The sequence below is a fragment of the Lissotriton vulgaris genome, chromosome 2_1 (genome assembly GCF_964263255.1).
Source record: "Lissotriton vulgaris chromosome 2_1, aLisVul1.2, whole genome shotgun sequence".
NCBI classification, from domain to species: domain Eukaryota; kingdom Metazoa; phylum Chordata; class Amphibia; order Caudata; family Salamandridae; genus Lissotriton; species Lissotriton vulgaris.
Genome location: NC_141687.1, coordinates 1,284,969,749 through 1,284,986,538, shown reverse-complemented (window position 1 = coordinate 1,284,986,538; position 16,790 = coordinate 1,284,969,749). Strand labels below are relative to the sequence as shown.

Sequence of the window (16,790 nt, the reverse complement as noted above, 5' to 3'; positions counted from 1 at the left end):
ACCCACACATTCAGATGTGGATGTATTTATTTATTTATTTATTTATTGACATTTGCAGAGCGCGGCGAATACCCGTGGGCGTCTCGGCGCTAGTTAAGGGATGGATCAGCAACTGGGGTAAAGAAGATATACAAGGCTATTGGTCAAATAACCACGTCTTTAGCTGTTTGCGGAATGTGAACAGGGAGGGACTTGCTCGGATATGTGCAGGAAGGGTGTTCCAGAGTCTAGGGGCGGCAACCAGGAAACGCCTGTCGCCCCAGGTGACTGTTCTAGTGCAAGGCACAGCCAAGAAGTTCTGAATAGAGGAACGAAGAGATCGGGTTGGGACATGATGGAGAAGATTCTGTTTGAGAAAAGGGGATGGTGACAATGAGGATTACAGTTATCCTGTAGACACTGATCCAGAAGACCACACTGAACCCTGGACAGACACTGTTGACCCAGGGGATCCACAAACTGCCCCAGACAGTCATGTCTATGCTATTAAAACCTCACCTACAGAAGACACGGCTGCGTTTAACTCACTTATTGAGAGGGCAGCAAAAAATCATGATGTCCAGCTCTATGCTGACCCTATTGAAGAGGACTTTTTGTTTGACACCTTCTCAACCTCCGAGAGAACTGTCAAGACTCTACCCATGCTAAAAGGTGTCCTGAAGCACGCTGGAGACATCTTTAAGGAGACCACAAGGGCAAGAGTGGTAAACCCCAGAATTGAAAAAAATACAAACCAGCACCTGTGGACCCTACGTATATCAAGGGACAGTTGCGTTGGACTCTCTGGTTGTTTCCAATGCTCGCAAAAGAGCGAACTCGCAAACCACGGGTGATGCTCCTCCCCCCGACAAGGAATCTAAAGTGCTAGAAGCATCAGGAAAAAGGGTGTCTGCTCAAGCTGCCAATGTCTGGCGAATCTCCAACACACAGGCACTCTTAGCCAGGTATGACCGGGCTCATTATGATACACTCGAGACCCTGTTAAAGCAGTTGCCAGATGAGTATAAGGAGGCAGCAGAGATGCTAATACAAGAAGGGAAACTTATATCAAACGCATCTAAGTGTGCGCTGCAACCAGGGCGATTAATACAAGTATTATGTTACGAAGACACGCCTGGCTGAGAATCTCCGGCTTCAAGCCTGAGATACAAACCACCATACTCAATCAGCCAGTATACCCTGATTACTTATTTGGCCCAGAAGTGGACACCACCTTAGAAAAAATTAAGAAGGACACAGAGACTGCAAAGTCTATGGGGGCTCTACAGTCGCAGCAGTCCAGGGGTGGTTCTTTTCATCGCTCCAACAATAGAGGAGCTTCCAGAGGCCAGGTGTCCCAGCAGACACAATACAGTAAAGGAGGCACGCAGACCACCTACAACAAGAACAATAGAGGTGGCTATCGTGGAAACAGCACCAAGGGCAGAGGTCATGGAAACAACAACTCCCGATCCTCCGACCCTACTAACAGACAGTGACGTCTTGTCACTACCCCCCGACCATATAACACCAGTCGGGGGGAGACTACAACAGTTCCTGCCGGTCTGGAAATCCATCACAACAGACAGGTGGGTGAGGCAGCTTATCCAGTACGGTTATTGTCTGGAGTTAACATCCACTCCACCCAACATAGCCCCAAGACACCGTCCTATGTCGGCAGAGCATATACAGTTATTGCAGCAGGAGGTAGCCAGCATGCTGCAAAAAGGAGCCATAGAGCTCGTGCCTGTGGAACAAAAAGGTACAGGGGTAAACTTGCTGTACTTCTTGATCCCAAAAAGGGACGTGTCCCTCAGACCCATACTGGACCTCAGGCCCCTAAACCAGTACATCCTGTCAGAAAATTTTCACATGCTCACATTACAGCAGGTTTTACCGTTACTCAGTCAGGTAGATTTCCTCGCAACATTAGATCTAAAGGATGCATATTTCCATATACCGGTCCACTCGTCACACAGAAAATATCTCAGATTTACCATTCAGAATCAGCATTATCAGTTCAAGGTCCTCCCTTTCGGAGTAACAACTGCACCCAGGGTGTTTACCAAGTGTCTGGCGATAGTGGCTGCACACCTACGGAGACAGAACGTTCACGTCTACCCTTATCTGGACGACTGGCTAATCCAAGCAAAGTCGGCCCAGCAATGTGCCACCCACATGTCCCACACCATTCACCTTCTTCACAATCTGGGGTTCTCACGGAATTATCCGAAGTCCCACCTTCAGCCCGCCCACGTACGGCAGTACTTGGGCGCGACAATAGACACTTTGGCAGCCAAAGCACAGCCAAATTCAGTGAGGATCAACAGCATGCAATTGCTGATATGGAAATTCAAACCACAACACTCGCTTCCAGCACAGGTGTTCATACAGTTGATAGGCATGATGGCCTCCTGCATCTTCATAGTCCCGCACGCGAGACTACACATGCGTCCGCTTCAGGAGTGCTTAGCACGTCAGTGGAATCAGGCTCGCGGACAATTGAAAGACCTAGTGTTGGTGACCGGTCGGGCATACAACTCTCTGCATTGGTGGAACCCACAAAACCTTTGCAAGGGCCGACCGTTCCACGAGCCTGTGCCACAGAGTATACTGGCGAAGGACGCATCTCTCCGGGGTTGGGGAGCTCATGTACTCCACTACACAGTGCAGGGACTAGGGACAGCACAGTAGAAAAAGATGCACATCAACCTTCTGGACCTGATTGCTATCTTCATTGCAAAGAAAGCATTCAAGGTACATTTGTGCAACAAAGTAGTGTCGATCCGGACGGACATGACGGCCATGTACTACATACAGAAGCAGGGAGGTACACACTCTCCACAGTTGTCTCATCTAGCTCAGAGCATGTGGAAGTGGGCCATTCAGCAGAACATCTTCCTCATGGCGGAACACCACCCAGGCAAGGACAATCAGATGGCGGACCTGCTCAGCAGGCACAGCCACCAGATGCACGAGTGGGAGATACATCCATCAGTACTCCAACCGTACTTCCAGCAGTGGGGTCATCCAGAGATAGACCTGTTCGCCACAAGGGAAAACGCAAAATGCCGAAGCTTTGCCGCCAGGTTCCCTCAGTTGCAGGGAAATGCGATATGGATGAACTGGTCAGGCATATTTGCGTACGCTTTTCCCCCAGCACCGCTAGTACCGCTAGTGGCACGCAAACTGAGGCAACACTCGATGACTCTCATCCTGGTTGCGCCAACATTGGCACGCCAACCATGGTACACCACGTTTCTAGAACTCTTCGTGGTACCGCATCAAAGGCTGCACCTCACACCCAGGCTTTTGACGCAGAGCCATGGCGACATTCAGCATCCAGATCCGCAACAGCTCAACCTGGCGATCTGACTCCTGAGGTCTTAGAATTTGGCTACCTCAACCTGCCTCCTGACTGTATGGATATCATAAGGGAGGCAAGGAGGCCCACAATTAGAGCATGTTATGCGGCGAAATGGAAGCGTTTTGTTATTTATTGTGCCAGCAACAACATTAATCCGCTAGATGCATCTACTCGCAACCTCATCTGTTATCTATTACATCTATACAAATGCAATCTAGCCTAGGCTTCCATACGTATACATTTATCCGCAATAGCAGCTTATCTCCAAAACAGGCAGGATCTCTCACTTTTCAGAGTGCCTGCCAACAAAGCTTTTCTGGAGGGACTCAAGCGAGTTATTCCTCCCAGACACCCACCAGCACCTGTATGGAACCTGAATGTGGACCTTACCAGGCTGATGGGCCCACCTTTTGAGCCTCTGCACTCATGCGAGATTCAATTCTTAACGTGGAAAGTGGCTTTCCTAATAGCAATCACATCGCTACGACGAGTTAGTGAACTTCAGGCACTAACTATCCAGGAGCCATTCATACAGATTCACTCCAACAGGGTGGTACTACGCACTAACCCTAACTTTCTGCCTAAAGTGGATTCACAGTTCCATATGAATCAAACTATAGAACTGCCAGTGTTCTTCCAGAATCCTGATTCAGTAGCTGAGAGAATGCTCCACACACTAGACGTCAAGAGAGCTCTAATGTACTACATAGATAGGACAAAAGACTTCAAAAAGACAAAACAACTGTTTGTTGCCTTTTCACCACAACACAAAGGCAACCCCATTTCAAAAGCAGGTATAGCCAGGTGGATCGTTAAGTGCTTGCAAATTTCCTATCTAAAGGCTAAGCGCACATTAACGATTCCCCCAAGAGCCCACTCAACGCGAAAGTTAGGGGCATCCATGGCTTTCCTTGGAAACATTCCTTTAGAGTAAATCTGTAGAGCAGCCACATGGTCTAGCATACACACATTTACCAAACACTACTGCGTAGATGTGCATTCCAAACAACAAGCAGCTGTAGGGCAGGCTGTTCTAAAAACACTTTTTCAGACTGCTGCAGCTGGCACAGGCAGCCGCCGCTAATGGAGGGACTGCTATATATTCTATGCACAGATATGAATTCAGCAGCCCACATGCCTCGAACCGAACCGAATATGCTACTTACCAGTATGCAACTGTTCTTGGCATGTAGGGCCGCTAGGTCCGTCAACACTAGTGTTTTGCTATGCCGGCATGCCTGGCTCCGCATACTCAATCAACCCATTAACCAGGATTTCTTGTTTGGCCCTGCTGTTGATACCATCTCAGAAAAGATGAAAAAAGATACTGACACCGCTAAGTCCATGGGTGCACTTCAATTCCATCTGTCCAGGAGCTCCTTTCGTCGCTCCTCTTTTCGAGGCTCAGGCAGAGGCAACACATCCCAAACCTCTTCATCATTTAAAAGTACCACACAAGGCACCTTTAATGGAGGTTCCAGTAGAGGGGGTTACAGAGGAAACAATAATGCGGGCAGAGGATGCGGTGGTAATAACACCAGAGCCTCCACCGCCAACAAACAGTGACTTGTTCACACTCCCTCCAGACCACTTAGCACCAGTCGGAAGCAGAATATCACAATTCCTACCAGTCTGGCATGCCATTACCGTAGACAGGTGAGTGAGACAAATTATCCAGTATGGTTATTGCCTGGAACTCACTTCTACTCCCCTTAACATACCACCCAAACACCGTCCAATGTCCAAAGAACACATCACGCTGTTACAGCAAGAGGTGCTATCTATGCTGGAAAAGGATGCCATAGACCCAGTCCCATTTCAACATCAAGGGGCAGGAGTCTATTCTCTGTACTTCCTCATTCCCAAACAAGATGGATCCCTCAGACCAATATTGGACCTCAGACCTCTAACCCAATACATACTCTCAGAGCATTTCCATATGATCACTCTACAACAGGTACTCCCACTACTCCAACAAGGCGACTTCCTTGCTACACTAGACCTCAAGGATGCTTACTTTCACATCCCTATAAATCCAACTCACAGGAAATACCTCAGGTTCACAACAGAAGGTCGCCACTATCAATTCAAAGTTCTCCCCTTCGGGGTAACTACAGCACCAAGGGTTTTACAAAATGCCTAGCAGTAGTAGCAACACACCTCAGAAGGCAACACATCCGTGTGTTCCCCTAACTAGACGATTGGCTCATAAAACCCAACTGATACGCACAGTGTGCAAGCCATACTTCTCAAACAATACAGCTACTGCACAGTCTAGGATTTTCCATAAACTACCCAAAATCACATCAGCAACCCTCGACATTAAAGGAGCTCTCATTCAGAAAGACAAAGCAACTTTTTGTTGCATTCTCACCACAGCACAAGGGTAATCCCATTTCTAAAACAGGAATAGCCAGATGGATAGTTAAGTGCATTCAAATATGCTATCAAAAGGCAAAGCGCACTTTAACAGTTCCCCCAAAAGCCCACTCAACGCGCAAAATGGGGGCATCAATGGCTTTCCTTGGAAATATTCCCCTAGAAGACATATGTAAAGCAGCTACATGGTCTACCATACACACTTTCACTAAACACTACTGTGTTGACGTGCAAGCTGCTGTAGACCAGGCTGTCCTTAAGACTCTTTTTCAGACCACTGCAGCTGGTACGGGCAACCACCGCTAGAGGAGGAACTGCTATACAGTCTATGCTAAGATATGAATTCAGCAGCCCACATGCCTCGAGCCGAAAATGCTACTTACCAGTATGCATCTGTTCTTGGCATGTAGGGCTGCTGACATTCATATCGCCCACCCTCCTCCCCGGTGCCTGTCACAGTTGCAGGGTTATCTCTTCTACATACATTTACATGGTCATCTCTTATTTTCCTACACTCCATCTTTGCCACAATGGCAAAAAAGAATCTGAGGATGGAGAGGATGCCCATGCGCACTGTAGTCCAGTGGAGGAATCACCTATTTCGTGATACTTCGAAGACTCTTCCAAGACAACAAGGTGCAAACATCCGGACCCAACACTAGGCGGCGACCTATGCTAAGATATGAATGTCAGCAGCCCTACATGCCAAGAACTGATGCATACTGGTAAGTAGCATTTTTCTTTCTGTCTGGCTAGGGTATGCACCTAAACCTGTAAGACTCCACCACTAGTCGGGATAAGGGAGTTGCACGTCTAAAATTACCCCTGCTCACCCCCTTGGTAGCTTGGCATTAGCAGTCAGGCTTCTCTCAGAGGCAGTGTGTAAAACCATTGCATAAAACCAACAGTAATACAGTGAAAACACTACAAAAGGCCACCACACCAGTTTTAGATAAATATCCAATATTTATCTGTGTAAAACAAGACCAAAACGATAGCAATCCAACAAACCGTGTTTAAAATGCGAATAATGCAAAACTAGACTTTATATACAGTTCCTTGAAGTTGATAGCGCCTTCTGGGGCTATCACGGTGTTGTGACACCCAAGTCCAACAGTTCCGGACGACCGCAGTGTTGGAAGATCCTCAAAACAGTACCTTTTTATTCCGGGTGACCGTGGAGTTGCGGGCCATCTGTGGCAGACGTCGAAGCTGTGGTGTGAAGCGGAGTGGTGCGGCGTGTGGTGCCCCCAGGTCGCTGTGCAAGCAGCGGCTCAGTGGCAGTCATCCAGCGGCGTTAGTGAGACCAGGGCTGTGGTGCGAAGTGGGGGGGTGCCCATCAGGGTGCTGACAGGTCACGTTACAAGCCGCAGTGCCAGTTAAGGATCTGGAGTTGTTTGGGCTGGCGTTGGTGGGCCAAGACTGCGGTGTGCGATGGGACGGTGCGTTGTGGAAGTTACAAGCAGTGCCCCAAACCACAGTGCAGGCTGTGGCGGCGATGTCAGTTTGCAGCGGCACTGTCGGTAAAACCACGGCAGCAAAGTGACGAAAGTCGGTGTGGTGCCCACAGATCGCGGTGCAGGCAGCGGCTCCATAGCGGCGGAAGATGTCATCGATGAGACCAGGTTTGCAGTGCGAAGTGCGGGTGTGCCCTCTGCAGTGGTGCCCTTTGCGGTGCCTTCAGGTCACGGATGACTGGCGGACTCGGGGACAGCCTCAGACTGCGGTTTCCCTTTGTGGCCACCAAAAAACACTGTCCCACAGGTGTTACCCAGAAGACGTTGAAGTCTTTATTTTCCTGAGACTTTAAACAGGAGGCAAGCTCTACATCAAGCTCTTAGAGATACTTAGGTTGCAGAAAGAACAATCCAGTCCTTTCTCTACCCAAGATAGAAGCAGCAATTGCAGGCTAACCCAGCAAAGCATGCAGCAAAGTGGTAGTCTCTCCTCACAGCTCTTCTTCCTGGCAGGTACGTTAGTCCAGCAGTAATCTATAGTTCTGGGGTCAGGGCTCCCATATTTATACCACATTTTCCTTTGAAATTGGTACAAACCAAGTTCCTCTGACACACATAAACCAGTTCAGCGTGACTCTGGCAGGTTCACCACAGGAGGTGGAGACCGCTTTATGGAAGGCTGCCACGGTCAATTCAAGTGCAAGTGACCACTCCTCCCACCACTCTAAATGCAGCCAGGCCTATTCAGTCTGGCTAGGAGTCAACCTGCTCCTCTCACTCTAAGCAGGGAATACACAAAAGGCAGAGGCACACAGAATGGTTAAGCAATAAAATGAACTGCACACACCGACACAATTGTGTCACGTTTAGGAATGCACTGTTCAAATTTGCTCAGGTGCAACCCGTTCTGTATGATTTTCATTCAAAAGTGATCAAACATGGTAAATTATTCTACATAACAATACTTATCTTCCAAACAACATTTTCTACCAGTGTCATTTATATAAACAAAACCACAACTTAAATATCTTCACACATTATTCTTTACTTCGGTGTATGAAAATATATCATTACTCTACAAAATACATGTTTCAAACTATTTAGCAATTAGTTATCATTGCTGATACAATTCCAATGTGACGAATATCAAATTAGTACATAGGAACACATTTATCATTCGTGTCTGTTCCCAATGCATTTCGATGCACTCGCATCTTCGTCAGGGGAAATCACTGCGTAAATAAATAAAAAATACAAATTTGTAACCATATTTTCAATTTATCATCTTATAGTCGTATACTTCCATTCTAATCATGAAACAACACTGTACATGTTTCTTGAGCATATTACTTAGTCCAACAAAACCAGCTATCCAAGCAATGTTCATCTCCACTGTGGTATTCCCTATACATGCTATTGAGTTCAACCAAGTATAATCAACATGTGTGATATGAATACTTCTATACCTGCCTTACAAAAAATGAAAAAAAGGGAGAAACATACCCTATAATCAAGCACGAGTGCTTCCTTCAACTGTTGTGGATTGAGCCAATAGTCCTACAAACCAAAATCGAGAATTCACGTAAGTATGCACTCTCTCTGACTGCTTTTCATTATAAAATCACACCGGCGTGTCACTTACTTCTAAATATTCTGGTGTGTATCTTGAGCCTCTTAAATACACTGCGCTGTATGCTGAAAGCACAAAAAGGAGCCCACTGTCAGAAAAATGTAATTTTCTACAACCTTAACGTGCAGCGTACTCAATATTTCAGTGTACTAAGCGTTATAGCGCTTACCGTCTGCCTTCCTTCCAATGCATACGCCCTGCTCTCCGTGCTCACTCCAACAACACTAACACCGCCCTGTGGCCACGTGTCTAACCGGGATCTGTTTGAACCCGTCATCAAAAAAGGACAGGCATCCCCGCCCCCTGCAGATTGCTGATATTTTTCCAGATACCCGTTATTTAACCGCTTATTTACAAGCGAAACTTCCAAAATTGTGTAAACACGTGCGCTAATGTACACCAGTAAACACTATTTTTAGTAGATGTTGAAATGATATAATGTGAGTTATACACAACTCCCATCAATGGTTATAGAAAGAGGACTATTTTGGCTGCTTATCATCCACTTCGACTTATGCTACTCTTCTACCTGCTTCCACACTGTGCGACAAACAACAATGCCTGCGTCTCCCAATGGCCACTGAAAAAACAAAGTAAGGAGATAAAATAAAAACATATAAAAAAAATATTAAAAAATTGTGAATTCACTACATACTCGATCGTTGATGATACTTCAGTGTGAGCTCAATCCTGTATTTACAACTAAACATATTACCACAGATTTTGAAAACACGATGTTAATCAAACCAATCTTTACAGAAAACACGCAAATTCAATTTTGTCATTTAGCCCACCCGGTTTTACGGTATTCAGATGTCTCATCCAAAATGTTTCACTCTGAGCAATTCTGATGTTAGGATCCACACGGGGTTCAACTAACACCTGCTCCAGTACAGTAAATCTTAACTGAGGAATAGTATGTTGCCTCTCCTTCCAATGTTGAGCTAAACTTGATTTCTCCTGATTTAACCTTATGTTGGACTTGTGTTCTGTAATCCTTATCTTGATCTTTCTAGTAGTGCGGCCTACATAAACCAGGCCGCACGGACATGTGATGGCATAAATTACAGAACTAGTGTTACAATCAGAGGTGTGTCTCAGTTTTATCTGTTTCCCTGTATGTGGATGTGCAATAGTATCTCCCACCTGTACGTTTCCACAATGTCCACAGTTAAAACATTTCCGCATGCCTTTGGTATTTTCTTTTCGAATGTCCTTGTCTTTCAGTTTCAGTAATTCCTTGAGATTTTTAGATCTTGATAATGCAAATATTGATTTATCAACGAATACTGTTCTGAAGTCCTCCTCCTGCTCGATTAGTTCCCACCTCCTCAAGATGCATTTCTTTATTTTAGATGTAAGTGTCGATTGTTTCAATACACAGACTTCTCTTCTGCCAGAAGTTTTCTTGACCTTCTGAAGTAACACTTCTCTTGTTTTCTGAGTATTTTCTGAAGTAACACTTCTCTTGTTTTCTGAGTATTACTCAGAAAACAAGAGAAGTGTTACTTCAGAAGGTCAAGAAAACTTCTGGCAGAAGAGAAGTCTGTGTATTGAAACAATCGACACTTACATCTAAAATAAAGAAATGCATCTTGAGGAGGTGGGAACTAATCGAGCAGGAGGAGGACTTCAGAACAGTATTCGTTGATAAATCAATATTTGCATTATCAAGATCTAAAAATCTCAAGGAATTACTGAAACTGAAAGACAAGGACATTCGAAAAGAAAATACCAAAGGCATGCGGAAATGTTTTAACTGTGGACATTGTGGAAACGTACAGGTGGGAGATACTATTGCACATCCACATACAGGGAAACAGATAAAACTGAGACACACCTCTGATTGTAACACTAGTTCTGTAATTTATGCCATCACATGTCCGTGCGGCCTGGTTTATGTAGGCCGCACTACTAGAAAGATCAAGATAAGGATTACAGAACACAAGTCCAACATAAGGTTAAATCAGGAGAAATCAAGTTTAGCTCAACATTGGAAGGAGAGGCAACATACTATTCCTCAGTTAAGATTTACTGTACTGGAGCAGGTGTTAGTTGAACCCCGTGTGGATCCTAACATCAGAATTGCTCAGAGTGAAACATTTTGGATGAGACATCTGAATACCGTAAAACCGGGTGGGCTAAATGACAAAATTGAATTTGCGTGTTTTCTGTAAAGATTGGTTTGATTAACATCGTGTTTTCAAAATCTGTGGTAATATGTTTAGTTGTAAATACAGGATTGAGCTCACACTGAAGTATCATCAACGATCGAGTATGTAGTGAATTCACAATTTTTTAATATTTTTTTTATATGTTTTTATTTTATCTCCTTACTTTGTTTTTTCAGTGGCCATTGGGAGACGCAGGCATTGTTGTTTGTCGCACAGTGTGGAAGCAGGTAGAAGAGTAGCATAAGTCGAAGTGGATGATAAGCAGCCAAAATAGTCCTCTTTCTATAACCATTGATGGGAGTTGTGTATAACTCACATTATATCATTTCAACATCTACTAAAAATAGTGTTTACTGGTGTACATTAGCGCACGTGTTTACACAATTTTGGAAGTTTCGCTTGTAAATAAGCGGTTAAATAACGGGTATCTGGAAAAATATCAGCAATCTGCAGGGGGCGGGGATGCCTGTCCTTTTTTGATGACGGGTTCAAACAGATCCCGGTTAGACACGTGGCCACAGGGCGGTGTTAGTGTTGTTGGAGTGAGCACGGAGAGCAGGGCGTATGCATTGGAAGGAAGGCAGACGGTAAGCGCTATAACGCTTAGTACACTGAAATATTGAGTACGCTGCACGTTAAGGTTATAGAAAATTACATTTTTCTGACAGTGGGCTCCTTTTTGTGCTTTCAGCATACAGCGCAGTGTATTTAAGAGGCTCAAGATACACACCAGAATATTTAGAAGTAAGTGACACGCCGGTGTGATTTTATAATGAAAAGCAGTCAGAGAGAGTGCATACTTACGTGAATTCTCGATTTTGGTTTGTAGGACTATTGGCTCAATCCACAACAGTTGAAGGAAGCACTCGTGCTTGATTATAGGGTATGTTTCTCCCTTTTTTTCATTTTTTGTAAGGCAGGTATAGAAGTATTCATATCACACATGTTGATTATACTTGGTTGAACTCAATAGCATGTATAGGGAATACCACAGTGGAGATGAACATTGCTTGGATAGCTGGTTTTGTTGGACTAAGTAATATGCTCAAGAAACATGTACAGTGTTGTTTCATGATTAGAATGGAAGTATACGACTATAAGATGATAAATTGAAAATATGGTTACAAATTTGTATTTTTTATTTATTTACGCAGTGATTTCCCCTGACGAAGATGCGAGTGCATCGAAATGCATTGGGAACAGACACGAATGATAAATGTGTTCCTATGTACTAATTTGATATTCGTCACATTGGAATTGTATCAGCAATGATAACTAATTGCTAAATAGTTTGAAACATGTATTTTGTAGAGTAATGATATATTTTCATACACCGAAGTAAAGAATAATGTGTGAAGATATTTAAGTTGTGGTTTTGTTTATATAAATGACACTGGTAGAAAATGTTGTTTGGAAGATAAGTATTGTTATGTAGAATAATTTACCATGTTTGATCACTTTTGAATGAAAATCATACAGAACGGGTTGCACCTGAGCAAATTTGAACAGTGCATTCCTGCACGTGACACAATTGTGTCGGTGTGTGCAGTTCGTTTAAAAACCTGACAGGGGTTAGTCAGGATAAGCAGGTTTGCACCAATTGGTTTAACACTAAATTAAACTATGGTTTAGAAAACTAGATGGTGTGCAGGCTACATATGCAGCTGTAAGCAATAAAATGGCCACTTTCTAAATGTGCCATTTTCAAACACAGAACATAAAAATCATCTTCACTAAAAGGTGTATTTTTAAATTCTGAGTTCAGGCATACTACACTACATTTCTCTATCTTATACCAATGGAGAGTTATGTTTGTAAAATGTTACAAGCAAACTGCCATGTTAAACCTATGGGACAGACAGCCTTTCAATAGTGAAAAACAAAATACACAGTACTTCACTGTCAGGACATGTAACACACACATGTTCTACCCTTCACATACACTGCACCATGCACATGGGGGTACCGTGGACCTATCTTAGGGTTGCCTTACATGTAGAGAAGGGAAGCATGGGTGCACTTGCCAGGTCGACATGGCAGTAAAAACTGCATGCAGACACTGCAATGGCAGGTCTCAGAACCCTTTGAAAGGCTGCTTGTGTGGGTGGCACATTCTGTAATCCAGGCTCACTAGCAGCATTTGATTCACAGGCCCTGTGCACACATGTGCACATTACTAGAAACTTAGTAGTAAATCAAATAATCACCAAATTAAAGAAAGTGGCTCCTTATAGACCCAAAGGGAATAGAGCTCAAATACTGCAAGTAAACAACAAAAGTTCCCTTGGGGTATACTTACTATTCAAATACTGAAATGCTCGACACTTTCCTCATACATACTTCACATGACACCAGTGGTAACAACTATAATGAAACTTTTGCAAAGGTAGACATAAGCTCAACAACATAGAATTATATAAAAAAACGACTGTTTTATTAATGAAAAAAGACAATAAAATCACACTAATTTAGTGCATGATGTACATCACATGTACATAAGAACAATTAATAAAAACACATGTGCATAAAATTTGTCAACAAAGGTACAGGAGAAATGTGTAAACAAAGACATCCCCCTATGTCTTTTGGATAGTCCATTCATAAACGTTTGGATCAACTGGGAGTTAGAGTATCCTATTTCTCCGGAAAGGTTGACCAATCAGAATTTTGACTTAGCGAAAAGAGCGTAGACGCGATTCGGCAGTATAGTTCAATAAATAACCGCCTTCTTCAGGACATAAACGAATGAATTTCTCCTGGCAATTAAAAACAGTATCACCTATGCCTCCGCATATGGATGAAGAGAATTTTAATGCTTGTGTAGCGCTCGCTTCAATGATTCAGAGCTGCTGGAATACACTACTGAACTTGGTATTCAGTTTGCGGGCTCGCGTTCTGGAAAAATGTACTCTCACACTTCAGGGATAGTAAAGCTTCTAAAATGCCTTAAATTTGTTCATGGGATCCTTCCCTGCTTTTGTTTCCTAGCCGTAATGTTTAGATCACTGCTCCTAATCAAATTTCTTGGTAGCTTATGATTCTTGTTCCAAAAAGATTTTTTGAGGTGTGCGAGCCTCAGCCTGGGGTAAGTTTGCTCGTGGCTTTTAAAGTCAGACGAAAAGCATCCCCACACGGCGTTCCTCGGCACTGGTTCCCGCGGGGGCCAGTGCTGAGGAACGCCGTGTGGGGATGCTTTTCGTCGGACTTTAAAAGCCACGAGCAAACTTAACCCAGGCTGAGGCTCACACACCTCAAAAAATCTTTTTGGAACAAGAATCATAAGTACCAAGGAATTTGATTAGGAGCAGTGATCTAAACATTATGGCTAGGAAACAAAAGCAGGGAAGGATCCCATGAACAAATTTAAGGCATTTTGGAAGCTATAATATCCCTGAAGTGTGAGAGTGCATTTTTCCACAACACGAGCCCGCAAACTGAATACCAAGTTCAATAGTGGATTCCAGCAGCTCTGAATCATTGAAGCGAGCGCTGCACAAGCATTAAAATTCTCTTCATCCATATGCTGAAGCATAGGTGATACTGTTTTTAATTGCCAGGAGAAATTCATTTGTTTATGTCCTGAAGAAGGCGGTTATTAATTGAACTATACTGCCGAAGCGCGTCTACGCTCTTTTTGCTAAGTCTAAATTCTGATTGGTCAACCTTTCCGGAGAAATAGGATACTCTAACTCCCAGTTGATCCAAACGTTTATGAATTGACTATCCAAAAGACATAGGGGGCTGTCTTTGTTTACATATTTCTCCTGTACCTTTGTTCACAAGTTTTATGCACATGGGTTTTTATTAATTGTTCTTATATACATGTGATGTACATCATGCACTAAATTAGTGTAAATCAAATAAGCCAATCATGGAAAAGCCAATCCATAAACACAATTTACATGGAGAGCATATGCACTTTAGGACTGATAAGCAGTGGTAAAGTGCCCAGAGTCCTAAAACCAATGAAAAATAGGTCAAAAACAGCAGGCCACTGAAAAAGCCAAGTCTAACACCCTTGCTCACAACAAATCTGAAGGGTAACAGGAGAGAAGCAAAAATGGCCTAAGAAAAGAGAAGGAGCTAACAATTTTGAAACCAGAAATGAAATGTAGGATGATCAGAGGAAAGGTGGAAATAATAAGGGGTAGAAGGAGGGAAGAGGAGAGAATCATGGTGAGAGCAGGATACTTGGAAAATAAATAGAATGAGGGGAGATAGTGATGGAGCAAAGACAGTAATAGAAATTTGGCATACTTTATAGTTTGTTTTTTAGCATGAAAATGGGTATATGCTTGCAAAGTAGTCATAAAATTAGGTTATGTGACTATAGCAGCAGTAAAGTGAGCCGTTAGTGTATGAGCATTACAGGGTTTAGCAGAGTTGGTTACCCAACAATATTTTAATTAGAAGTTGACATTGTGTTCTTTGGCAGATGAGGGAGTTTTCATATCAAGTTTTAGAAATTGAATGTAAATTGTATGCTTGAAGTCATGTATCAGATGTCTCGGCGACATTGTTCATGCATGGCCCAGCTCACAGGTAAACCTTGTGTCCTGTAATATGCTCCCTCATTTCTGAAGAATATCTTTATTCATTGATTTCTCTAGGTTTTCGGCAAAGGGAACATGGTTTTCTGGATCATCTTCTCCGTGATTCACATAGTTGCCACATTGCTGCTGAGCTCCCAACTCTACTACATGGGCCGCTGGAAGTTGGGTAAGAATTCCTTACCTCCTCTCCACCAGAAACACTCACTGCTGCCGCATAAATGTGTCTTATTGTACTCAGACTAGTGTGTTAAAGTTGAGATTATATCACTGTAGGAGCATTTACTTAAGTGTTGTTATTTTGAAGTTAAAATGCCTTTTAACAAATGGCAATTAAGGTTTTTCACCCTGGACATCGCTCTTAAGTTATAAAAGTTCATATATTTTTGCTGCGTGAATCTTTTCTTGATTTACATGCTGTGCATTATTCCGCCATCTAGTAGTTGGGTCCGGTATTCTCCTGTTTTTAGTAGTCCTTCTGTCATTTTATTTGTTTTTGGACGTCGACAATCCCACCATTAGAGACTACTTTGCTAACCAAATTAAATTATCTAGAAGTAGTTAAAATTGGCCAATGTTTTACCAAGCAAATGGCTCTAGACAGCACTGTTTCCCCTTCGCCTACCCTCTGTGGTGACCTATTGGACTTTTTCAGGAGAAAATCCAACTAATTTACTCCTCCTTCCCCCGGCTATGCCATCTTCTATGTTAAATTCCACCTCTGACCCCCATGGCACCTGGTCTGAAATTCACTCATTTCTGCAGGAAGCATCTCTCATGGAGCTGTACAAATGTAAATCAAGTTCTCCAGATGACCCCTGCCCAGCTCAGTTCTTTAAATTACTTGCCGCATTGCTAAATACGCTGCTGAACCAGATTGTCTCCATGATTCTCGATCTAGTTTTAGATCGGGCTACTGCACGGAGACAGCACTTTAAGAAGTTGCTGAAACAGTATGTGAATCGGTAGACCAGGGCATCTCTGCAATGCTTGTGCTGTTGGATCTCTCCACAGCAGTTGACATGGTGTATCATCAGATTCTTTTGGGGAGACTTAAACACTTGGGGGTGAGAGGTACCACATTTATTTATTTATTTGAAGAGTTTTATATAGCGCTGGCTAGACCTGGAGGTATCAAAGCGCTTTACATGACAGTTACATATTGTTACACAGAATACATCTTTTACAATGTAACATAAGTTACTAGGGAGCTTAGAGGGTGAAGAGAAAAAGGGGTAGCGAATATAGATCCGA

General features: G+C 43.4%; 1 protein-coding gene across 2 annotated transcripts in view; it reads left to right on the top strand.

Moving 5' to 3' along the window:
- Positions 1-16,790, top strand: part of SIDT2 (SID1 transmembrane family member 2) — a 292,970-nt gene that overhangs the window by 220,591 nt on the left and 55,589 nt on the right. For both annotated transcript variants that reach the window (XM_086957049.1, XM_086957048.1), the window contains one exon: positions 15,597-15,705. In XM_086957049.1, the coding sequence (XP_086813175.1) occupies positions 15,597-15,705 (109 nt within the window). The remainder of the gene's footprint in view (positions 1-15,596; positions 15,706-16,790) is intronic.